The sequence below is a fragment of the Vicugna pacos genome, chromosome 27 (assembly GCF_048564905.1).
Source record: "Vicugna pacos chromosome 27, VicPac4, whole genome shotgun sequence".
Lineage (NCBI taxonomy): Eukaryota > Metazoa > Chordata > Mammalia > Artiodactyla > Camelidae > Vicugna > Vicugna pacos.
In genome coordinates, this window is record NC_133013.1 from 2,024,587 (window position 1) to 2,051,256 (window position 26,670).

Consider the following 26,670-nt stretch of genomic DNA (forward strand, 5'->3'; position numbering starts at 1 on the left):
CAATAGGTGTTGAGTGGAAACAATTAATGTGACCCAGGTGGAGCTGCTGCAAGAGTCAGAATATCTCTGAGCAAAGTAAAAGGAGGGGACCCGAAGTCAAGCAGGAAGCAAATTTCAAACTTGGCTCAGCTTCTGACTAGAGAAGCAAACACTGTCACACGAAATGCGCAGCAGAATGAGAGGCATGCTCGTGCCCAAGCACACCAAACGTGCACCTCAGTTTGCGCTCTTCTACACAGCATGTCCGTTCTCCAAATAGAACTACGAGGCATGTGATAAGCTAAGACTAACAATCTGGAGAGAGAAAGCAGTCATTAGAAAGACAACCAGACATTAAAGGATGTTTAAAACAATCATACAATGTGTTAAGTCTTTAACTGAGAGGACAGGCGACAGGCAAGACCAGCTAGGTGATGTCAGTGGATCACAGAAAGCTATAAAAAGGAATCTTATAAAAAGGCAAGAAGTCAAAGACACTGTAGGAAAAATGAAGCATGCTTTTGAGGAATATATCGCTAGATTTAACACAGCCAAGGAAAGAAGCAGTGATCTTGGCAATAGGTGAACAGAAATTATCCAGTCTGACACCCAAAGCAAACAATTAGTTAAAAATCAGAACAAAAAAACCGAGAGCTTTGGAACAGTAACACACTACCTAACACTTGCCGTAAGTCTAACTCCATATTCAAGGCAGCAAACGCATATCAAATCCTTCCACTGCTGAGCTTCAAATCTCTGAAATTCCTTTTTGGTCAGAAAAATCTTTCTATTTTTAAAGGGCTCATATAATTAAGCAAAGTTCATCTGGATAATTTTCATATTTTTTAGTTTTTAGTTTTTATTGAAATAGAGGCAATTTACAGTGTTGTGTTTGTTTCAGGTACCAGTAAACCGATTCAGTCATCAGACTGATTTCCATTATAGGTTGTAACATAATGTTGAATATAGTGCCCTTACTATAGAGTATGTCCTTGTTGTTTATCTATTTTATATATAGTAGTGTGTATCTGTTAATCCCAGTTTCCAAATTTATTCTTCCCTGCCCCTTTCCCTTTGGTAACCATAAATTTGTTTTCTATGTCTGTAAGTCTGTTTCTGTTCGGTAAAGAAGTTCATTTGTATCATTTTTTTTAAGATTCCATATACAAGTGATATTATATGGTAAATGCCTTTCTCTGTTTCACTAATTCACTTAGTGTAATAATCACTAGGTCCATCCATGTTGCTGCAAATGACATTATTGTTCTCTTTTTATGACTGAATAATATTATTCTTCTTCACACCTCCTTTAATCATTCGTCTGTTGATGGACATTTAAGCTGCTTCCATATGTTGGCTATTGTAAATAGTGCTGTTATGAACGTTGGGTGGATGAACTTGGCTTTTATTTTAGAGTACTCTTTCTGGCTAATTGTGTGACCAGTCCTGTGCTGCCTCACTTTTGTTACTGTGGTCCTATGGATCAAGGTTCTCTAAAGTCAATGTCTTAGAATGCTTCAGTGTGGGTATACAAGACTCAGGTAATAAAGCAAGGCCCATCCTCTAGAAGTTGGCACTTCCTCATTATCACACATATTCTCTACATGCAGTTGACTCCCTTATAGTGAATCAGAGACGTAACTAAAATTCAAACTCCTAGTTTCTATCCCCAGGTTTTCAAAGGTGCTTTCACACTACCCGTCCAAACAGACCTTGGGAACAGCTATATACGCATGAGGAATGCAGACGAGGAGAGTTGAGCTGGAATGTTTCATAAGCATATTTTACTTTGTACAAAATCTGTTCAAATCTTATGTCTTAAAGCTTTGGGATTTTTCACAGCTGAAGGAAATTTAGTGTAAGAGATGAACTGTCAGGTAGGAAGCCTGATTTAAATAGATCACAGAGGAATGTGCCTCTCTGGGATAGAACACATTTGATCTGTGGTGAAGAATTAGAATGGCTTTGAGGTGACTGATTCTGAAACTCTAAAAAGCAGCTTTAAGGACTAGCCTCACGATCAGTCCATAGCTCTCTGTGGGAAATCTTTTGGGAAGATTTGTGGGGCTTGCCTTGGAAGGGAGAATCTCTGACCACAGCACAACACTATGATTGACATCTGTTCCCTAGGGACAAACACGCTAATTTGCTTACACCACCGGTTTCAAATTTAGAAACAGACATTGGCTCCTGTTTTGATCAGATAGCCTCCCCAGGCTAAATCTAAGGTCATCTTTTACTTTTTTACTCTCTCTTATTATAAATTCATGCGTTAATATTTTAACCAAAATTATCTGTATAATAATGCCTGAAAATGATAAAAAAGAACAGATCCTTGGTGATATGATTAATGCAGACAGTCGGATCACATGTGGTACTGTAGGTTTTGCACTCCGCTACCTTAATATAACAAGTGAATGCATCCTAATCACAAATAAATGAGACTGTGCAGTAAGCTAGGCAGATTTTTAGGATTTCAAATTGAAAGTCTGGATTTTATAGAGAAGAGTGGGAATTTAAACAGCTCCTTTATTTAACACATACTATGTATGTCTGTGCTAGCCCTGGGCTGCTGTCCATAGATATGTCCCTCTCCGTCCTACTCTGTGCCTCGTGGAGGCTGACAGCGGTGGCTGTGTCCCCAGCTTCCAGGTGAATGCATAGATGGTTACCAGTGGAAAGGCAGCTGGCAGAGCAGAGTGGAGGATGTTAGGATATCTCTCCCTCTCCCTGTCCACCTTGGACTGCTCTGAACTGGGCTTTCATGAAGCTGCTTGCTACACTCCCTCCTTTGCCCCACTAACTGGGGGTGTAGGGTCTCCCATCCTTCCTAATCTCAAGGATGTCTCACTATCCCCCGTTTTTCTTCTTTGTCCTTCATTTGTCAGACCAGTGCCCCGAATGCCCCTCCCTCTGCTGTTTTCCTGGTTGCCCTCTGGCCAGGTCAAGTCTGCTGACAGGTACACTTCCCATACAGAGAGTCTGTAAGTTCATCTGTCCTCTATGAGTCTTCACTTTGTGTGTTCCAGGCACCAGGCCCTGTCTCAGTGGCAGGGGTGCACTGCGCTCCTTCCGACAGCCCAGCTGCTCAAGGCCAGCCCTCTCCACCATGCCAAATGCAGCCCTCTGCCTGCTGAGTGCCTCCTTGTCCTCTAGTTCCCACCTCCAAGGTCTCCTTCCTGACCACTGGGGCGAGACCAGGCTCCCCTGCTCACATCTGCTCACAGAGAACTGTGCTCATTTGTTCTCTGCTCATCACAGTGGTGATTTCACATTTCTCTGTGACAGTGTTGATTCATGTCCGTCTTCCCTACATGATTGTCAACTCCACGTTTGTGCTTCTGTCACTCACTGTTTCCTTCCCAATGCCTAGCAAGAGACATTATTCACAGCAGATGATCACTAGACATTCCAGCCAATAAATGAGTGAAAATCCAGTTCCTGCTTTAGACCTGAGCCAAACAGACGAGTAGGTTAAGCGACATATTACAGAGAAGGAGCTGCTGTGGACTCACTCTTTTGGCCATATTCTTGGCACCTGCCAACTTTCCCATGTGTTTTGTAGACTCAAATACAGTAGTTTTATTCTCTGCACTTATCAGAATTGCTGGCATATTTTCTCATCCATCATCAGAACCCTATTTTGTAAAGAAGCAGTATAGCATGGCAGCTAAGAGCACAGTCATAGAAACTGCACTGTCTAGATTTCAGCTTGGGTGGCTCATGTCTTTGTGTTCATCTTCCTCATCTGTGAAATGGGAATAATAGTGATATATATGTAAATATATGTAAATATTTACATATATGTAAATATGTTATTAGGAAGATTAAATAAGTTAATGAGTGTAAAGCCCTCAGAGCAGGGGCTAGCAGAAGGAGGCTGTCAGCACGCCAGCTGTGTTTTAAAGTATGCTAATACTGTAGACGCTATGTGTCCCTTTGGTGTTTTCTAGGAATGAGGACAGAAAGAAATTCATAATTTGTATCTACTTTCTTCAATAAGGATTACAACCTTAATTAATGCTAATCCACATGGCTTATCAAATCTTCTCAGAAGCCTACAGCTTCTTACATAGAAATAAACATTTCTATTAAAATAGTAGTTATGTATCAAAAGGGAGATGGTTTTTGAAAACAAATATAAGGTTAATTCTCAGATTATAGTTGAATATTTTTTCTATATGAGTGTACCACTCATCAATGATTGGGTTGTTTATAGTCAGGAATTTGTCTCTAGATTTAGAGCTGTTGTTTTAATAAAGGAGGATTTTAGTGGGAAAAAAATGGGCATTAGAAATCCAGTCTCCCCTGTGGACTATATCTTGTTTCCTGAGACTCCTGAGGAATTTTCTGAGATCAGCTAGTGCTCAGAATAAGACTAAACAACCACTTCATCAAATCTAGGATTTAAATATTCTAGAGTTAGTCTTTTATCTATTCTATCAAATTAAATCCTAAAAATTCTAAGAGCTATCATAATGTACAATTGTAAATATGAAAAATTATATCTCAAGCTTCATAAGGTTTGTTTTCTTGGATGGTGAAAGCATTGTGCTTAGTACCATTATTACCAGTCAGGTTTATCTGATAAGAAAGTCCTAATGGGCAAATATCTTTTTCCTAAACTACAACCAAAGGCTAGACTAAACCCAGCCAAATCTCAAAAAATTGGTGCTTGTCATGTTAGTCAGTAGGCAAGCCATGTGGATGTAGTGGAAATTCACAATGATTATAATGAAACTGTAAAGCTTCCATCTTTCAGATATGGCATATGCTCCCAAGGGAAAGCATTATATTGGCCTCAGATTTCTCCAAAACAGCAATCAATGCCAGAAGACAATAGCACAATGTCTACAAAGTTCTAAAGGAAAGAAACGGTGACTCAGCCAAGATACAATTGAAGAATAAAGGCATGAGCAGACATTCTTAAACAAGAAAGAAATCAGGCAATACAGCACTCATGGATCCTTCAGGGAGGAAAAACTTAAAAATAAAACCCACCCAATTAAGTACTGGCTCAAGTGAAGAAGTCAAGGAGTAAGGGAATGTTACATCAGGAATCTCGGAAACCATTGAATCCACTTCGATATAGAACTAACGCAAAACAACTTTGGAAAATATCATTCAAGAGGATATTTTGAAACTTATAGACTCTAACAATAAAAAAAAATCACAATGTAAGCAATAAGTGGCCATGTGGGATATTAATGACAGGAGATGTTAGAATGACAGTGTCTCTGAGAAAGAGAAAAGCCATCTCTGACATCTGGAAACTAGCTAGTACTAACGGCCAGGGATCTGTGTTGCCAGTGTTAGCCTGACACTCGCAGACACACGTGTGGTAGCATCCAAAATTAGAGCTAAGCCCTAGTCCCTTTAGTCTCTCCCCCAAAACCTGAATCCTATAATAATTAATTTATCTCCCTCTACTAAGATGCCCCATGGTGCCCACAGTGTATATTCTCCCTCACAGTCACAAGTAATAATCCCAGCTTGCTCAATTGTAAGTGTCATAGTGTCAAGGCTTTTGATTCTACGTAAAATTGGAGGACATAGCAAATAATCTGTCTAACTCTGAAACTTCAAAAAAAAGGCTTCTCTTAGCTTCAGAGGGACCTTTATAAAATAATATATTTGTTAATTAAAAACCATTTATTTGAAATTGTAATTTTTCTATTTTCTCTTTAATTTCCTTTATTCTATCAGAATCAAGGGGCATTAAACTCACAGAGAAAAAAATGTGACAATGAATATATATATGTTCATGTATAACTGAAAAATTGTGCTCTACACTGGAATTTGACACAACATTGCAAAATGACTATAACTCAATAAAAAATGTTAAAAAGGGGGGGGCATTAAATATACTCTTTAATTTTAAAAATAGCATCAACAGTATAAAATTATTATAAAACATTTCTATGTTTTCTCCACATCTCTATCAACATCTGTTATTTGTTGTCTTTTTGAGAACAGCCATACTGACAGGTGTGAAGTGGTATCTCATTGTGGCTTTGATTTGCATTTCCCTGATAATTAGTGATGTTGAGGCATCTTTTCACGTACCTATTGGGCATCTGTACGTTTTCCTTGAAAAAATGTTTATTTAGATCCTCTGCTCATTTTTAATAGAGTTATTTGGTTTTTTGATATTGAGTTATATAAATTACTTGTATATTTTGGACATTTATCGCTTATTAGATACATTATTTGCAAATATTTTCTCCCATTCAGTAGGTGGACTTTTTATTTTGTTTCCTTAACTGTGCAGAACCTTTTAAGTTTAATTAGGTCCCATTTGTGTATTTTTGCTTTTGTTTCCTTTGCCCAGGGAGACAGATCCAAAAAGATGTTACTAAGATCAATGTCAAAGAATTTACTGCCTATGTTTTCTTCTAAAAGGTTTATGGTTTCCAGTTTTACTTTAAGACTAATTCATTTTGAGTTTACTTTGGTGCATGGTGTGAGAGAGGAGTCTAGTCACATCCTTCTGCATAAAGCTGTCCAGTTTTCCCAGCACCATTTATTGAAGAGGCGATTTTTCCCCCACTATATAGACTTGCCTCCTTAATCATAGATTAATTGCTCATATAAGTGTTGGCTTATTTCTGGGCTCCCTGTTCTGTTCTATTGTTGTATGTGTCTGTTTTTGTACTGGTACCATACTGTTTTGATGACTGTAGCTTTGTAGTACAGTTTGAAACCAGGGAGGGTGATACCTAGAGCTTTGTTCTTATTCCTCAGGATTGTTTTGGCTATTTGGGGGTCTTTGTCTTTCCATACAAATGTTCAAAGTATTTGTTCTAGTCCTGTGAAAAAATGCTATGAATAATTTAATAGAGATTTCATTGAATCTGTAGATGACCTTGGGTAATACGGTCATTTTAACATTAAATCTTCCACTTCATGAACACAGTATGTCTCTCCATCTGTTTGTGTCATCTTGGATTTCTTTCATCAGTGTCTTAGAGATTTCCAAGTATAATTCTTTTAAACTGTCATGGTTTCTTTCCATTCTTTTCTGTTGTTATTTTTCCTGGTCAGCTTCAGTGATTTCCACGACTCTGTTTTCCTGCTCACTGACCTGTTCCTCTGAATCATCTAACTTACTGTTGATCTCTTCTAGTGTGTTTTTTAATTTCAGTTATTTTATTCTTCATCTCAATTTGGTTTTTTAAAAATATAGTTTCTACTTCTTTGTTAAAAATGTCTAACTTCTCAATCTGTCCATCCAATATTCTCCTGTTTTTTCTGAGCATCTTTATAATTATTACCTTGAACTCTTTTTTAAATTAACATTTGTTTCAAATTATTACCTAAAATATAAGATTAATAGCTTGTAACTATTAAGATTAATACATGTGGCAAACTGTATTTATGATAGTTACCTTGTAACAAATATCTTTGTATAAAATATATCTTTATGTATCACAATTAATGAGAAAAAGTGTAAGATTAACAATTTATGTTGGATTTTTTATTGAAGTATAGTCAGTCTAAAATGTAGTATCAATTTCTGGTGCACAGCACGATGTTCAGTCATACATATACATACATATATTCTTTTTCATATTCTTTCTAATTATAGGTTACTGCAAGACATTAAATATAGTTCCCTGTGCTGTACAGTAGAGACTGATAGACATGACCAACCACCATTTGGCTGATCTACTGCTCTTTTTTTGCCTATCCGAGGATATTTCAAGACAAGCAGAGCTGATTGCAAGTAACAACTTCTGCCTTCTGCAAAACCCACCAATCAGCACTTACCCTTCAGCAACCTCGTCTGCGTAACAACTTCCGCCTCCCTGGACCTGAGTGAGAACTGCTGGCGGGAAGCTTCATCCCTGCCCCCCTCTGTTTCAGACTCACCCCTTTCACTTTCAGTGCACCCACCAATCAAACCTTACCGGCCAGCACCCCTCGCTGCATAAGAACCCACCAACCAGCTCCTACCGGTAGCGGTAAACAGCCACGCCTGTAGGCAGAAAAGCAGGCTTCCGTCTAACTGGAGACTCCTCTGGAGGTTTCCAAAAATATTCCAGACTCTGCTGTTGAGCTGTGTCTCTCTCTCCATTCTTTCTCTCGACTTTCTAACATTTTGGTATGGAAACCTGGGACCAGTTTCTTCCTCTTTCTCTCTTTGACCTCCCTCCATACACCCTGGGAAGCAGTGCACAGTGTCAGCCCGTCCCAGGCTAACTCCGACTCTGAGGGTAGGTTTCTTTTCTGACTTTATCTCCTTTCAGAGGAGTTGCCTGGTGGATCTGGTTTCCTTACCTCCAATTGACAAAGTCACGGCCAGGACGAATCTCTGGTTGACTTCCAAAGGCAGTTTTGGAGACCAGGACGACCCGACTGCTCGTCCAGGTGACTCCTCTCTTTCCTCTCTCTCCTCCCTTTAATAGCTCCGGCAGAACCCTTTTCCACTGCAGCATCTAGCATCCAACACTGGTCCATGATTCATCACTGGTCCCAACTCTTCTGATGGATGAGTAATGCTTGAGACCACCTCTCTGGGTCCATGACCCTCCTTCTCTCCCTCTGCCTGAAGCCCCAGCTGGGTAGGAGTCCATTCCAGGTCACCACTGGGTGATCGATAGTCAGGGTTTTTGTGGGCCGCCACAGGGTTCTGACTATCCTGCTCCCAGGTGGGATGAATTTGGTGGGGATGGCCCCATTTTCGCTCCTGCCTCTGTCTGCCAGTAACCTGTGACAGTGGCAGGGATGCCACCACTCTCCTTGTTGCCTGGGATTCTCTTGCTGCTCACCTACAATGGCTCAGGCCCATTCTAAGCCCCCCGGGACACTCCTTGAGACTGCCTAATTTAGCACGTTTGAGACCTCAACTTCAAGAGGCTGTCAAACCCAAACTTCTCATTTTCCTTTGTAATACTACATGGCTACAAAATGAACTTGACAATGGCAGCCAATGGCCTGAAAATGGCACTTTTGATTTCCAAATTCTTAAAGACATTGACAGTTCCCTCCAGGGTAATGAAAAATGGTCAGAGGCCCCCCTCTCCAAGCTTTCAGGTACCTCAGATCTCGTCGCTCCCTCTGCTGGTCTTGCTCTCCCTGCCAGATTCACCGCCTAAATGAACCTCCTCCTTGACAACCCCAGCCTCCCCGAACAGAAGCTGACCCTGAAAATCCTCCCACCAATCCTTCCTCATTTGAATTCAACCCCACAGACAAACGCTCAGCTCCTCTCTACAACCCCGACCCTCCTTCCCACCCTGAGGCTCCCTCTCATCTCTCTCCCCCAACTCACAAGATCTCAAACCCAATCCTCAGCCCCTGATTCCACAACCTCAGGCATCCTCCCCCTCCGTGAGGTGGCCGGCACTGATGGCATCCTTGTCCATGGCATCTTTTCCCTCTCTGACCTCTCAACCATCCAAAAATGATGTGGGTCATACTCAGCAGACCTCATCACCTTCCAGAAGGAATTCCTATACCTTACCCGGTCCTAGGACCTGACCTGGCACAACATTTACGTTGTCTTTTCCTCATGTCTCTCCCAAGAGGACTGGGGGCATATCTGGGTGGCAGCTAAGGCTCATGCTGACACTCTCTACCAGCAACACCCCAGTACTCACCTCCTGGCAGCAGCAGCGGCCCCCAAGATAGACCCTAACTGGGACGATCAAGCAGCCTCCCCGGACCACCCAAGATGTGACCATGTCATGGCCTGCCTCCTAACAGGCATGGAAAAGGCAGCCCTAAAAGCCAGTAATTATGAAGAGATCAAGGAAGTCACCCAAGGTCCAGACGAAAACCTTGCCCTTTCTCTTTCTCGTCTCTCTGAGGCCACGCAAAAATACACCAAATTAGACCCCGATTCCAGTGAGGGCCGCATTTACCTTCATCTGCATTTCACGTCCCGATCCACCGCAGACGTTAGGAAAAAACTACAAGAACAAGAAGACGGCCCACAAACCCCTCAGCGAGACCTCATAAAACCGGCCTTCAACGTCTTCAACAAGAGAGGAAGAACAAAAAGCCCAGAAGACAAAATGTGATCAGGCCGAATGCCAGATGCTGGCAAAGGCTCTACAACAAGGGGCAATGTCTTCCCAAAGACAAAAGACCAGGGAGCCACCCGGCGCCTGCCTCAAGTGCGGCCAAACTGGCCATCGGGCAAAGGGCTGCCCCGGCCCTAGGCCCCCACCAGGGCCCTGCCCGCTTCGCAAGCAAAAGGGACACTGGAAATCCGACTGTCCTTGGCAGAACCCCTCCAGCCTGAGCACATCCCAATCCCCGTCCACTTCTGACTTGACTCAGCTCCTCGGCCCGGCCGCTGAAGACCGATAAACCCCTGGGTCCATGGCCCCTGCTACCATCGCTCATGACGACCCTAGGGTAACTCTGACAGTACCTGGTAAGCCTGCATCATTTCTGTTGGACACGGGGGCCACCTATCCGGTTTTGCCAGAATGCCAAGGACCACTGCACAGGCCCTCCCTCTCTGCTGTGGGCGCTGACGGCACTCCTTCAAGACCGAAGCAAACCAAGCCCCCCTCCGCGCCTTACGCCCAGCCCAGCTCACCCACGCCTTCCCAGTGACCCCGCTTGCCCGACCCCCATTCTGGGCCGGGAGGCCCTCCAGAAACTCAGGGCGGCAATCCATATTGACTCCTCCTCCGGCTTTGTTCTCTACCGTTCAGACACGCCCCCAACCTCAAACATACCCCCTTTCGCTCCTTCTTCCTGACACAAACCCGGTCGTCTGGGACACATCACAACCCGTGGTCGCCTCCCACCACACCCCAATCTCTATTTGCCTCCTAGATCCCTCAACCACAGTCTGTCAAAAACAGTGCCTCCTGAGCCTCCAAGGACTCGGAGGCCCTAAGCCAAATATATGGAAAGGCTCCCTGCAAAGTGGCCTGTCTATTGTGGCTGGATGGCCCCCATGCCCGAAAGCCCTCGGTGCCACTGCAGCCCTGGGAGATGAAGCCGGAAAGTTCTCTCTTCACCAGTCCCTCCTGGTATTCTCTTCGCACAAGACCTACACAGTCATCGCGCCCTTCTCAGCCTCCCTCCCCCTCACTCACAACAGATGCACGCCACACCCTCTCAGACCCGCTCCACACCCCTGCCGTGTTGTGCCCCTCTCAGCCCTGCCGCCTTGCTACCAACTCTCTCTGATCCCTGACAACCAGCCACTCACGTCTCGAGGTGTTAGATTCCCTCCCTTCCCTCACCTGTCTGACCTCTCCTTGCCTGATGCCCCGACCTGGTTTGTTGGCGGAAGCTCTTCTAAGGATCCTCATCCCCAAGCAGGATGTGCCATCATTACCCAGGACACTATCCTTGAAGCAAAACCCCAGCCCCTCGCACTACCTCGCGGCAAGCCGAACTCATCGCACTCACCAGAGCCCTCACCTTAGCAAAAGGTAGACACAATAATGGCTACACTGGCTCTAAATATGCAGTTCACATACACGCCCATGCCATAATACTGCAAACGAGGAGTCCTCAACACCCATGGAACCCCCATCTCTAACGGAAAACTGATTCATAGGCTCCTAAAGGCAGCCTTACTTCCAACGGCCGCAGCTCTCCTCTGTTGCAAGGGACAGCGAGCCCCAGGAAGTGACACAGCCTGAGGCAATGCCTTTACAGACGCCAGCGCGAAAAGGGGCCGCCAGGGAGTCCATCAGATCCGAACCACACCCAAATGCCTCCCCATTGCTCCATAAATCAAACCCACATGTACCCAAGACAAACGGCACACACCCCCAAGTCAGGGCGCCCTGCCGTTCAGGGATGGCTCGTGCTCAGCTCCAAAATCATACTCCCCAGCCACAAGGGAAACAGACCCTAGAACAAATTCACTCTCAGGTTCACTCTGGACACCTCACCGTCTATCAGACATTAACCCAGGATTTCCTATCCCCACTTAGAGACCCACCTTACAGCAAGTCGCTCTTGCCTGCACTACTTGTTCCAAAACATCTCCCCAAGGAGCCATGAGGCCACCACCTTTCCCCGCACACCAGCACGAGGACAGCTCTCTGGACAAGACTGGAAGCTAGATTTTACCCACAAATTTAATTATCCTCTGACCTTAGCTGACTCTTTCACTGGGTGGACTGATGCTTTCCCATTTGCATCAGCAAAGGCCCTAGCAGTTTCTTCAGTTTTGCTACAACACGTCATCCCCCTATTCAGACCCCCAGCCAGCCCACAGACAGACAGTGGTCCAGCCTTCACCTCCCAGGTCTCCCAACCACTCGCCAGAGCCCTGAACGTGTCCTGGAAGTTTCATATCCCTTATAGACCCCAGTCCTCTGGTAAGGTGGAGGCAGCCAGTGGCCTCCTAAAGCAGCATTTAGCTCAACTAACTCTAGCGTTAAAACTCTTCTGGATCCAACTTCTTCCATTTACTCTTCTTAGGCTCTGCACGCTTCCTTGCAAACCCACCAACTTGATCCCATTCAAACTGTTACACAGGCAAACTCTTGCCTTACACAAACTCCCCTCTGATTCTGAGCCCCCACTCCCTGGCATTTGGCCTCCTCTGCACCTCACTCCACACCTCATCTGACAATATGGTGACAAGACCTTCCTGTTGCCCCACATGCGAACTATGACTCACTCTTGACCCTCTCCCCCGGGGTGTATACCCGGGACAGAAGGCCCCCTCAACCTCACTAGTGCCCAAATAGCAGGGACCCTACCAGGTTGCAATAACCACTCCAACTACGGCCAAACCCATGTCCCTCCCACACTGGGTACACAACTCACAACTAAAAAGGGCCCCTCCTGATCCCAACCCTAAGAGCCCCAACAAACACTCGTGTGTCCATTGCATTCCCACAGGAGCAACCAGACTCCTTCGAGCCCGAATCCCGAAGGACAGCCCACCATCTGAAGGTGACAACCTGGAGCCCTCCACCGATGCTCACCTGTCTCGCTGACCCCACCGACAGCTCCTGTCTCCTGACCTGCGTCTTCCTCATTGCCCTCATAATACTAGTCCTTCTTGCCTGCTGCTGCCCCCACAAACCCCGACCAAACCTGTGCTCTTCCCCGAAGCCCTAGCCACATCGTGTCTCCTGGGTTCCTGCACACAAGTCACCCCGTCACAGTGCTCATTCTTTTCCTTCTGACCAGCTCTTCTGTGCTCTTTCCTTTCCCCTTGCCCACACCAACCCACATCCAAAAGGAAAACAACTTCTACCCCTTAACAAAGCGAACCCAAGCTTTCCTAGATTTAGCTCATCCCACACTAGCAAGAAATCGTTGGACGTGCTTCTCCTCCCAGCTCGAGGCAGCCTATCCTGCAACTCTCGACTCTTGGGCCTCCAGTAAAATGTCCCCATACTTCTCGTGGTGGTCATTCCATTTTCCTATGTAGGCACCCACGACAGACTTTCCCCACCTCCCCACCAACCTTTACTCAAGGGATGGCCTTTCCCACAAAGCTGAGTGGAGGGCGGAAGTATACTTCTTCCTAATGCAAACCAACCTAAAACATCTGCCCACCCTTGCAGCCCTCTCCAACCCCTTCTCCCGCCCAGTTCCCCTCCACGACCCGTACCTGTACCAAGCCTCTCTCTGTATCAGTCATTTATTCAGCAGCCCCAGTTACGGTGTATTCCTTGGAAACATCTCTGCTGATCTCTGTAACCAAACCGTACACCTACACCCCTGTCAAGACCAGTGGACTCATGCTTTCAGCCATAAGCACGGATCCAGTCAAGTCTTCTCCTCAACCCTCACTTTGGTCTATCCCAGCATCTCTTGCGCAGACACAGGCACAGGCACCATGAGCAGAGCCCACCCTGTTTACAGCACAAGCCAGCAGTAAAAGCCCAGGGCACTGAATGGCTCAGCGTTCAGCACGAGCCAAAGTCTCTTGCCTAAACCTTACCCACTTTCAAGTAGATACAACTAACTACTTCCTATATACACATAATTTGACCCACTGTGGGACCTCTCCCACCAGTGTAGCCTCCCAGGCGCTCCCAGGGCAGCCCTGTCAGGAGCTGGGCTTACAGGAGTGACCTCGGATGCGGCGATGGTGCATGGGGGACATGCCCACAGACACGGGACTGGCTTGGTACCATCTCCTTCACTTTCTGTCTTTCCACCCCGAGTCCGACCGTTCTCTGTGGGACCTCAGCCTTTCGCTGCCTCCCTGCCAACTGGACAGGAACGTGCACCCTCACATGCCTCCTCCCCAAGATCCACACAACACCCAACAGCCAGGCCATTCAGAGCCCACTCTCTCTCTCCCCCTCTCTGGGATAACAGACGCCATGCTCCTCAACAAAAAGCCACACAACTCTGCCCACTGTTCCTCGGGGTGGCTCTCACCACGGCGCTTGGCTCGGGCATCGCAGGCACCGCAGCCTCAGCCATTTTTGCAGAAAAGTTCTGTAAAATAATTGAACAAGTAAATGCAGGCTTCACTGCCTTACAAAGTCAGCTTGACTGTCTTGCCCAGGTCGTTTTGCAGAATAGGCGTGGCCTCGACCTGCTGACAGCAGGAAAGGGAGGCGTCTGCAGGTCTCTCCGGGAAGACTCTGCTTCCGTGTCAGCCAGTCCAGAGTCGCCCCAGACGCTGCGAAGACAGCCCCCTCTGCTCACAAGAACCGTGAGCTCTAGGGGGGCCATCTCTGTTGGCCACATGGGGCCTTCCGTCGTGGTGGGATGGCAACTGTAGATGGTCTAGTGGGCGTGGCTGACCCCTGGTCTGCTCTGTTGCCAGGTCCTTCCTCATGTAGTGGCTGTCAGCCCCTGGTGGGTGGGGCTGGGCCACGAGGCCACTGGCTGGGGAGCCCTCCAGAGTTGCAGCGTTAGTGCTGGCCCACTAATGGCCAGAGCCGGTTCCCTGTGGGTGGTGTGAGCCCAGGTCCCAAATCTATTATCCTCCTGGTTGGCAAGGATGGGTCCCGACACAGCTGACTGTGGGTCCAGGGCATACCAACACTTGTATCTGCCTGCTGGTGGGTGGGGCTGGCTCCTGGGGCAGCTGGCGGAGAGGTCCAAGGTGTCCCAGAGCTGGTGCCAGCCTGCTGGAGGGCAAGGCCTGGGCATGCAGAGCCTGAGCGAGGTGCTGCCCGCACGTGAGCAGAGCCAGATCCCAGGAACTCCGGCAGCAGAGCAGGTGCGGGGTGGGGTCCCCGAGCTGGTGCTGGGCTGCTGGCAGGTGGGCTGGGTCCTGATGTGGCTGGCTCTGGGGCCAAGCTGGTCCTTTGTGCTGTCCTCCACTTTTGAGGTTTTTTTTTTTTTTTAAATATGACAAGAAATCTATTGTATGAAAAAGTGTATTTTATACTTAAAAAACCCCCAAAACTCTAGAAATATATTCACCAAGATGGTAATGACTGATGGAGGAAGATTTGTTATTTTCTTTTATATCTTTTCCTGTTATTTTTAAGTTTTTTTTAAAAAACACCAATTCAAATATGTGGTATATGCACAAATAATTCAAAATGAAAAGGAAAATTATTCAGAGATGAAAGTAAGGCTACCATCATGATTTTGCCATGTTTGATTTCACTAAACAATCACACCCCAGCAAACGAAACAAGGGTTACACAGGATTTTATACAATTATTTTTCCCAAGCATTTTATTTTAAGCATTTTCCTTGTTAAAAATAACTAATCTTTCACAATCTTCCTATTCATTACAAATCACTCTTTTTCTTTAAACCAATGAACAATTTGTGAATTGAAGGCACAGAATCTCATTGATTACAGACACTTCAAATAGCAGATGTGATGCCAAAGGCCAGCCTTTATATGCAAAAGTGAATGCACAGATGTACGTCTGCCGGTGGTTCTTTCTCAATGCAAAGAACAATATAAATATCCTTAAACAATAGCTGTTCCACTTCAGCCAAAGGAGTTTCTTTATAAAACAAACAATGGCAGTCCATCGAATCCAGGTGTTACTTTGAAGATTCATTCCCCAGAAAACATCCTGGTCTTCAGAATGATGAAAATGGAATAAAGAAAAAGAAGTCCTGTGCTAGGAAGGGACTGGGTGCTCAGCTGAGTGCCACAGATCTGTCTGCTGTGGACTCACTTTCCCCCACTTAACAGTCCAGAATTGTCCATCAGGGCAGAAATTCAACTTGGGCCATAGGCTTAGCCAGCTGACGATATTCTAGGAGCCAGTAGCACTGACTTCACACCATCCTCAGAGCCTTTTGAATGAAGACTTAAACCAAGACCAAAGCATGATTTTTTAAAAAATTCTTTTATCTGTGACTTTTACAGAAGAAATAAAAAGCTCTTGGAATGCACCCTAGCCTTTTATTTAAAACATATTTGAGGAGCTATGGTGAATTTTCAGCCAAGTCTATGTATTTAAGCCCCCAAACTGTAGACTTACTAGTGTTGGGGCCCAGGGCAGTTCTCTCAAAAATGTGCCTCAGTGGCATAGTGACTGTTATGAATTAAAATCTCTTAAGAAATGGCCAACACAAGGGGTTGCTCTCCACTGCTCCTTTCGGCCTCTCTAACAGCAGGAAATAAAGCTCACATGAAAGGTGTGCTCCCTGCAACGGGAGGTAAGACACCCTTACTGACAAAGACAGGAATTCTGGCCAAGAAGCCTATATAAACAAAACTCTTTACTTCTTCAATTTACAACCCCAAATCCCAAACTCTATTTAGATTCCTTACTGGCTAAGCACTCAAAACCTGTTTGCCTTGTCAATTTCTCACAACTTTATTGTTTCTTTGTCTAAAAAAATGTAAAAGCTGCCTGCTCTGGCCACTTCTTAGGTCCCGTTTCTATGAGACCTCAATGAACATGAATTAGAGTTGTTTCTTTCGTCAATTTTATTATTAGACCAGCCCAAGAACTCAAGAGACATAGAGTAGAATTCCCCTCCCTGACACTAACTAACTTTTTAAAAAGGGACTTCGTTCTAATTTCAGCACAATCAGCCCCAACAGATGGGCAAGTCATGACACTGTGCATTTCTAGGTAAACTCCAAACCTCTAGAGCTATTTGTTGGTAAAACAAAGGCTGTTGTTACAAAGGATCAGTAAATTAGCCCAACATAGTTTGATCGCAAGGTCTGATGAACAAATAAGGAGGAACAAATCTGACTCATATTAGATCTGTTTACTTTAACCTTTGCATCCTGCTTTTGCTACAAGGTAATCACTGAAAGGATGCTGCCTATAGCTTAAAGTATGCATAATGGCCCATCTCAGTGTATCTTGCCTCCCATGCCTGAACCTCAAGATAAAATATCTTTGTTCAGCTCACAGGAAATATCCTGACCCAGCCCACCTGTGAATGGCTGTGGGAAAGAAGAAATCAACACATCCCTCTGGAGTCTGACCAAAAACAGGAAATATCTGCAACAATTTATGGCCTTTGAACTTTACCTCCTCACTTCCTCCCTCTTTGTTCTATAAACAAACTAGCATCCAGACCCCAGCAGAGATGGTTCTTTAGGACACTAGACCACCGTCTTCTCAGTCACCTGGCTTTCTGAATAAAGTCATTATTTTTTGCCTCGACACCTCATCTCCCAATTTATTGGCCTGTCAAGTGGCAAGCAGTAGGAGCTTGGACTCAATTACAGAATTACACAAGTCATATAAGATATTGCTTAAAAAATCATAAAGAAAGAAATAAGGGCAGCATTGGTATACAGGGGTGATGGAGAAGAAAATGTGACAGTGCGAAAACTGCCAACATGGCCATGCTTTTGAAATAAAAAGACAGGAAATAAAAGTGCAATTTGTAAATGTCCTTGTAATGTACTTCAGGGTAAGCTTTTCCTCAGACTGTGTGGCTTCTTGAATCACGCCCTTATTCAGGAAGAGCAGACAGGCTGAATAAGTAACAATGTGTATGCATGCTAAGATGCGTGGCCCCAGGGCAACAAGAAAGCGATGATACAGGCCCCAGTGAGGAGCTAGGGCTGGTGTATCACCCAGAGCAGCACAGGACTGGGAGCGCGTGGATTTTCCACCTCAACCACCTGGGCCGTGAAGCACAGCAGGGAGGGTGTGGGAAGGGCCCTGCCAAGAGCCCTCCTGCTGTGATGACTCTACACGGTTCTGGTTAAGTTGAATAAGTCTCCTCTCGTTTGAGCACAAATCAAAAGGAGACGGGGTTTTACTAAACTCAAAGAGGCCCGACTGATCTCAGGCCTCTTCCGTGGCCACCGAGACAGACGCAGGGATGAGGCGAGGGCACTGTGAGGAGACGGCAGGGAGGGGTGACGGGGGAGAGCCCGAAGGGGTGCTGCAGCAAGCATCCTCATTCTCCGCTCTCAGCGAGCTGTGGAGAGCAGAGAGGGAAGGAGAGCAACATTCAGTGAACAAGGTGACTGTCCAGGGAAGGCTGGTGTCTGTAAGGAGCTGCTTCTGGACGCTGAAGTGTCTACACCAGTAGAAGTGCTAGAGCAGGCAGGGAGCTAGGTGTGAGCAGAGGAAGGGGGGCAGGGGCACACGGCAGGAAATTGCACAGCTTGTGAACAACGGGGGGCCTTGGACAGACCAAGAAAAGCAGGATCCTCTGGACTGATAAAAAAAAGCCCCGCACCTTCTGGATTGAGGAGTGTCCTGGAGGCAGAAAGGCAGGACAGGACAGGAATCCCCGCCATCTGAATGTAAACTTTTGTTCATTATGACCTCATCCAACTTCCCGATCAAGACTCAATAAGGATGAAAAATCCCTCCTTTCCAGCTGGAAAGGTGGAGCTGGGAAGAAAATCAGGAAAGACCACCCCAAACCCCTCCTGCCAACGACTCTTCTGCCCATTCACCTTTACACCCATACAATGAGCTCGCCAAGGACACTCGGGGCAGCCACCCGCCTGGTCTTCCTGCTCTTCCCTTGAGAGCGTGCCGCCTGTCCCATAACAGATCCTTGCTTTGTTTTCTTACCCTCCATATCTTGTCTCTGAATTATTTCTGTGACAAGACAAGGACATCTCCACCCCCAACGGAAACAGAACCAGTAAGAAGGGTTTCACTGGACAAACAGGAAATGCTGTCTAAGTCATCTAATTGATGGCCTTCTGGGCTACTATCTCACCACACAGTGAAAGAAGATTGACTCTGGCAAGCAAAATTTGAGTTATGTTGGGAAATGGGCCTCAATTTCCCCAGATTCTATGATGATTAAGCCAAAAATAGGAAGACCAAAACCTTCAGGTGAGTTGGATGCTTTACCTTCTGAATGGACATTAACAACTTAAACTCCTGACCCCCTAGGTGACTCCTAATTAATTCCCCACCCAGGCAGCCAGCCTCCAAATAGGTCCCGGGCCAGAAGCAGTATGGACTTCTTAAATCTGAGTCCTAGACACCTGCACCCCAATGTTCATAGCAGCACTATATACAATAGCCAAGACATGAAAACAACCTTAATCTCCATCAACAGAGGACTGGATAAAGAAGATGTGGTATATTTATACAATGGAATACTACTCAGCCATAAAAATGATAACATAATGCCATTTGCAGCAACATGGATGGCCCTGGAGAATGTCATTCTAAGTGAAGGAAGCCAGAAAGAGGAAGAAAAATACCATATGATATCATTCATATGTGGAATCTAAAAAAAAAAAAAGACAAATGACCTTATATATAAAACGGAAATAGACTCACAGACATAGAATACAGACTTGTGGTTGCTGGGGGTGGGGGGCGGTGGTGGGAAAGGATAAACCAGGAGTTCAGGATTTTCAGATAATGACTGGCATATATAAAATAGAGAAACACGTTTATACTGTACAGCACAGGGAACTATATTCAATATCTTGTAGTAGCTCATGGTGAAAAAGAATATGAAAATGAATATATGTATATTCACGTATGACTGAAAAATTGTGCTGTCCACCAGGAATTGATACAACATTGTAAACTGAGTATATACCTCATTAACAAAAAAAATCTGAGTCCTGCCAGAAGTGGTCAGAAAATGAAGTTATGGTAAACCACATTCTTGTTTGGGTCTATAAACACGTATATCAAGCAAATTAACTGCTCTGTCCCTTTCACAAATTTCGGTTCATATATTTGTATCCACACACCAAAATAATCTGTATCTACAAAGTACAAAGTAGATGAAAGATTAGATTTATTAACCTTAAAATAGTTAATAATTAACTAATAAGTTAAGATTAATTACAAAATAAACCATGAAGGTATAAACAAGGGGTGAAGCTTGCTACTAAAATTTCAAAGCATTCTTTTCTTACTACTATGTCCCCTTAGTGTTCCTGTATGAGTGTTTGCAAAGTGAAATATTTATCTTTTTGACTTGTTTGCCAATCAGCTTCATGGTTGTTTTCTCTTCCAAACATCGGTATAACTACCAAATACTTTCTTTGAGCTGATTAATTTTCTAGATCCTTGGGATACAAACAGGTTGATCTATTGGGAAACACATACAAAGTAACGCTAGACACTGATGACTGGCTGCTTCCGAGACCATTTACTCCTCACAAGATCCTTATCTACGAGGCAGGTACGAGTGTTGTCCTCTCCATTTTACAGATGAAATTACTGAGTCTCAGAAAAGTAAGAAAACTGTCCAAGATGATACAACATGTACGTGTAGGTTTGGAATTTAAACCCAGGCAGGATGCCCCCAGAGTTCTGTTCTCAAGACAACTGTGTGTCTTATTTCCTCTCTGATTACAACCAGCATAAAATGCAATGTGGTACGTGCTACCCTGGGGCACAGTCAGGGCATGGCGGAAGTAAATGGCTGCCCTCCTTAACCTCCTCTTTGAGAGACTTTTTTAGAAAATTGTTCCAGGCTGAAAGACAGCAGTGCTTAAGAACTTCAGGTCAACCAGGCTGGTGTGGGAGGGGGCGGGGAGGGGTGGTGTGAGGTGCTTGCAAGGGTGCAGGCAGGAGCTCGGCAGCTTTGGCACGCGGCTGGGGGAGCTGTTTGCCCGTTGTCCCCAGCGGGACTCCCCTAGCACCTTCTATGGGGACGCTCAGTAAGAGCGCTCAGGAGCTATTCTGAGGTTATCCCAGGACGGCTTGCCACTGTTTTTCATGAACAAGGGTATTTTTAAGACTCGGGTTTTCTTTCTGTATAATGGGGATGATAGCATAACCACCATAAACGGTAGTTAGCGCAGTAGCATCAGAGAAGCATATAAAATAGAAGTTAGCTGGCATGTTAAATCTAGGAGCATACTACACCATGCCTTGCCAGAGTCCTAAATTTTAACAATAATGTAATTATTTTTACAAATTTTAAATGTTCGTACTCTCTTATGTCAGTGTATAGATTTAAGACTTCTTTTGATCAAATGATTGAAAGCAGTAGTGTAAATCCATAATGGAAAAAATGATAACATACTATCATCCATGCAAGGGGATATACCAAACAATGAAGCTCAACCTAACACTGGACTAGAGAAAATAAAATATTCTGCAAATTAAATTAGCCACAGAAAGTGAAGTTAACTCTCTACAGCAGGGTGTCATGAGAGAGCCGCTGGCTTTGCAGTGGGAGGGTCTAATAGCAGCTGTAGCACAGGTTGGGTGCATTGCTGTGGGTCTTCCTGTTTGTGTCCATCGTTTGTTAATAAAGATATTGGCACATCTCCTACCTTCCTCAAAGTGCAAGATGAGGCGCAAATGAAAAACCATACCATGGCATATGTATAAATATCGCTGTCACCGTATACTAAGTACTGTAATTTGTCCAGGTCCCACGGAAAGTTCATTTTGCTTTGAATGACTTATTAGTAAAATCTGATTTTAAAAGAACAGACGTAGTCAGATGTAATTTGTATCATATAATTTCAGCTTTCTTAGCAGATGCGCAGGTCATTCAGTCAGGCAGAGGTTTTTCCATGCTTCCTGTCTGAATTAGAGAAGGATCACTCATAGTAGGTTTGAAAGGTTTTTCGCTCAGTCTTGTGTGTCAGTTTTGAAAATTCTGACTCTAAAACCCAGACTAATTTATGACCCATGTTGTGCTCAGACAAACATGACAAAATCACTTTTAGAGTCTTTTCTAGTCAAGATAAATCTCACTGTGCTCTGTTAAAACATGTCTCATTGAATAAAATGCTAATAGCTGATTTAATGGATCATTTATTAAATAAAAGCCAATATGTAAATTTCACAAATCTCCCTCACAGGAAGTATCTTAAGGCAAAAATAGTATGTGTCTAATAGTATCAACATAGATTTGGAAAGCAATCATGCTCCTTACATGTTGGTTCACTTAAGTTCACATCAGTCATATGAAGAAGAAGGCACTGTCCTTATTTATGAGGGGTGTGCGTGACTGCTTTTGGAGAAAATATATTTTTAAAATTCAGCTGGAACATGAGCTGCTGTTGAACACAGACCACATTTAAAACTTCATATACAGAATACTTTTTTTTGGAGTTTAGAGTTACTTCCAGAAGCTGTTAAAACTTGAATAAAGTTCAAAAATATTAGATATTCACATCAAGCTGTCTGGCTTTGCCACAGTCGTGGGAAATCAGCTCTTCTTCTCGCGTACTTTGACCCTAACAATGTCATTCTCAGAGGGGGCCTGTTTGGGGCTTTGTAATAAAATGGGCACCGGCTGGAGGTACGGTTGGTCCCAGGTGGGATGTGCCCTATCACCGAAACACACCTGCTTTCAAACACTGAGTTTGATGAAAGGTGTAAAATAACTCATTAATATTTTTACATTCATTAAGTGTTGAATTAGTATCTTTGATATATTGAGTGAATTTAATAGGTCATTAAAATTGATTTCACCTCTTAAAAAATAAAAATAAAACACACACACAGGGGAAAAGCTGCTGGTGCAGTTAATTACGGGACCCAGGATTCTGATGATGGCCTCCTGATCCATGGCATACTTGGGACAAGCTGAGGACCTGCTCAGAGCGCGCTCAGAAGTGGCTCTGCCACAGCAGGGTGTGTTTCACATTTCTGGCCCCATCTCACAAAGCTGGCTATAGATGTCTTGACACTGAGGATAAAAAATGCTGTGTGTCCTGCCCAAGTAATTTTAGACAATTGGACTCAGGTTCAAACGGACGACATTAGACAGCAGAGAACTAGATTATCATGCAGATACCTTAGCGCTTTTACAAAGGGAGAGAAGACACTTGCTAGAGAGATCGCAAACCAGTCTCTTTCCCTCTCTCTCCCTCCATTTCTCCTTAGCCTGCAAAGATCATTATTTCACCTTCATTTTCACTGGCTATTTCGCTGGATATATAGTCCTCTGTTCAGTGTTCTCCTTTGTGTTACTCACCCTTTGGAGTCCACAAGTGTTCTTCAGTGTGTCATTTCATGTGTTCATCTATCCAGGATAATTCTAAGTCATTATTTCCTCAGATGTTTCATCTAAGCCCTTCTCCATGGCCTGCATTTTTGGGATTCTAATTTCACTTAGTTTTATTTTTTTTCTTTATCAATTACATTTATATCAGAACTTTATATCATATTCTACATGTTTATTACACTCAATTTTTTCATTATTTTTCTTCAGTTTTTATATTTTCTACCTGTGCTTTCTATATTTTCTATTTTATAGTTAGACCAGTCATACCCTTTCCTTTGTCTAACAATTTGTTGTTAAATGTATCTTTTGTGTTTGTAATAAAAGTTCTTGAATTTTCTTTTAAAAATTTCCATTTGAGTGTTTTTCTTTTTATCAACTCTTACTCTCTGGTGAAAGTGCCCATAATTTCATTTATTATTTTATCTTTTCCTCTGTTCTCTAAAAGCGCACTAGCTATTTCCGTACTGCAGCCTTCGCTGGCTGACTCCAGCGTCTTAATCAGCCCTGGGACTGCGTCTGTTCTCTATAATTTTTCCGTTGGGTTTTGTTCATTTGGTAACAGCATACACTTTATATGAATATTGGTATGAATTTTTAAATTTTCCTTCAAAGAGGGTTCATTGTTTTCCTTTATGGTCAACAAATTAGGAGCTAATCACACCAATCCGGTCAGGGGCTGGGGTGCCTCGAGGCTGACCTGTAGTTTGACGGGCTTTTCTTGATTGTCTTGGGCTAACTTGCTCTGGGCATAACCCTTCAGGGATTCTGACTGAGAACCGTGGTGCCTCCTCCAGGTGCCTCCTCAATTGTAATTCTTACCCTCCCAACGCTGATGGACTCTTGGACTCTATTCTGTTGGTCAGAGACGTTTTGCTTGGTTCCTTAACCTCTTTTTCTTCGCAGTTTGAAGATACAAACGGTGACTGACGTGTAAAGTTCGTTTCCCTTGCCTTCCTCTGACCCGAGCGTCCTGTAATTACTGAACCTCACTGATGCTCCAGGCCCAGGAGATAGCTTTTCAGAGCACCTCTCCTTCTAGACTCTTTTCCTAGATTTTTTTTTTATTCAAAATGTGTTGAAAGATAAAACCACAACAAAATGTGGGTTCACCTCTCTGTGTGGTGTCCACTTCTCCAGGATTTTGTTCCCGCAGGTCATGGTTGCTTCGACACCTACCTGATGTTTTCAAACAGGTTTTTATCTATCCATCTTTTATAGTTTGTCTCAGTGACAGAGCTGGTGCACCGCAAGCCTCTGAGTAACAGCTGGAAGCAGAACTTCCTCGTTATGATTCACCATTGCTTTTTTTTTTAATAAACTTTTTATTTTAGAACAGTTTTAGATTTACAGGAAAATTGCAGTGATGATGGCGTATGAGTTCCTATAATCTCTATATCTAGTCCCTTATTATTAGCATATTGCAGTGGTGCGGTCCATTTGTTCGAATTAGTGAGCCAATACTGATACATTTTGATTAACTGAAGTCCACATTTTACTCAGATTTCCTCAGTTCCAGGATTCCAATCAAGATACTGCCTTGGCTTTAAGTAGTTGTCACAGTTTCTAAGGCTCCCCTTCCCTGTGACGACTTTGACAGTTTTGAGAAGTAAGGTATGCGGACTATTCCTTGACAGTAATTTACCTGATGTTTTCGTCATTATTAGCGTGGGGTTATTGGATTTGGGGAGGAAAGCAGCAGAGTTGAAGTGCCATTTTTCATCACATCATATCAAGGCTATGTGCTACCAACATTATGTGACCATTGATGTTAGTCTTGACCTCCTGGTTGAGGTGATGTTTGTCAGATGTCTTCTCTGTGAAATTACCCTTTCCCCTCCTTTGCATTCTGTGCTCTTTGCAAAGAAGACATTATAAGTATAAGTAGCCCACACTTGAGGAGTACAAGTTATTAGCATTTCCTTGAGGGTATTAATAGCTACATAAGCTACTTTGCATTGTTACGCACAGAAGGTTTGTCTTTTCTCCTATTTATTTATTCAGTCATTTATTTATATCAGCGGATACTGATAGATATGTATTTTTATTTGGGTTATAATAATACACTACTTCATTTTGTTGCTTAAAATTTTCAGCTTTGACAATTGAAACATCTTTTAGTTGGCTCATATGTCCCTTTGACATACCCCCATTATTGGGTGTATGTGTGTGTGTTTTAACCATTTCTTTCTTTTTTGCACTAAGGTACTACAGGCTCATCTTCTATATTTCCTGCCCCAGTCCTACGAACAGCAATTTCTCCAATGATTCTGGCTTTCTTTTACTGGAGAATGGTATTAGAAACCAAGATTTGGGCTCATTGATACTGGGGTGTCATTGCTTCCAGGAATTCTCAGCTAGCAGAGCAAGGTAATAGATGTATATATATACTAACTTGTGCATACACACATATTTATAAATATTTGACTTCTTTTAAATTAATAAAATTTATCAAAAACCCAAACCATATGTCTTGCCAATGACATATTTTGCATAATTCCAAAATATATTTTTCTTGAATTCCCTGCAGTTTTTTCTCAGTGGAAGTATTCATATACACATTTTAAATGATCAGAGTAACAATCTAGTAGAGTTATTTATTGTTCCAGTTTGTGGATTGGATACATAGGTAGGTAGGTAGGTAGATAGACAGATAGATTAGATGGATAGATAGAATGTTTCCAGTTTTCAATATGCAAAGTTTCTTCTGGCTAATAAAAAGGGAAATTGCTGCAGCCATCTTTGAGGGGAAAGTTGAGGAAGTCATGAAGACTGCATAAGGACTATTTAAGAGCATCGGTAACCTAAAAAATACAGAACACTTTGAGTCAGTCAGAAGTCATAATGGAAGATTATTCTCCACTGGCGGTAATCCCACAGGAATGGTCCACCCAGTGCATGCCAAAGTTCAGTATCATCAGCATCACCGGGAGGGGATGTGAAATGCAGAATCCTGGGCTCCTCCCTGAGAGATTCTGACCCAAAGGTTTGAGATGAGGCCCAGGAATCTCAATTTCTTACTAGCTCCCTGACACCACGGCTGCCGGTCAGCAGGCCATGCACATGCTCATAAGCACTGAGCCCTCTTTTTTTTTTTCACGGTAAATGCAAGCAGTCCACTTGGGAGGGGACAGTGATCCTGAAGACAATTAGGGAATCCAGGAATGAAGAATGTGTTCAGGACAAAGAGAAAGCCCCACTTCCAAATGCAGTGGAAACACTCACTGTCACAGTTGCGATATTTTCGAGGTTACTGTTATGGGTTGAAGTGTATCCAGGGACTTGTGGTTGCTGCTTGCCAGACTGTCTTGGGGGATCGCTAGACCAGGCCACCCGGGGCTGGCACCTTCTCGGAGCTTTTTTTCTTCCAGGCCCTGTACTTTGAGACTGGAGTTGGCAGTGATAGCCAAGTTCATAATCATCTTGGTAATGCAT

The 26,670-nt window shown here is 43.9% G+C and overlaps 1 protein-coding gene across 3 annotated transcripts in view; it reads right to left on the bottom strand.

Annotated features, from left to right (window-relative positions):
• GABRG3 (gamma-aminobutyric acid type A receptor subunit gamma3) overlaps nucleotides 1-26,670 on the bottom strand; it is a 494,054-nt gene that overhangs the window by 22,326 nt on the left and 445,058 nt on the right. The window contains exon 7 of one of the 3 annotated variants that reach the window (XM_072950635.1): nucleotides 25,819-26,039. The exons of the other annotated variants lie outside the window; for them this stretch is intronic. Within the exon in view, the coding sequence (XP_072806736.1) occupies nucleotides 26,023-26,039 (17 nt within the window). The 3' untranslated portion in view covers nucleotides 25,819-26,022. Of the gene's footprint in view, nucleotides 1-25,818; nucleotides 26,040-26,670 lie in introns of those variants that run through there. 3 annotated transcript variants of the gene reach the window in all.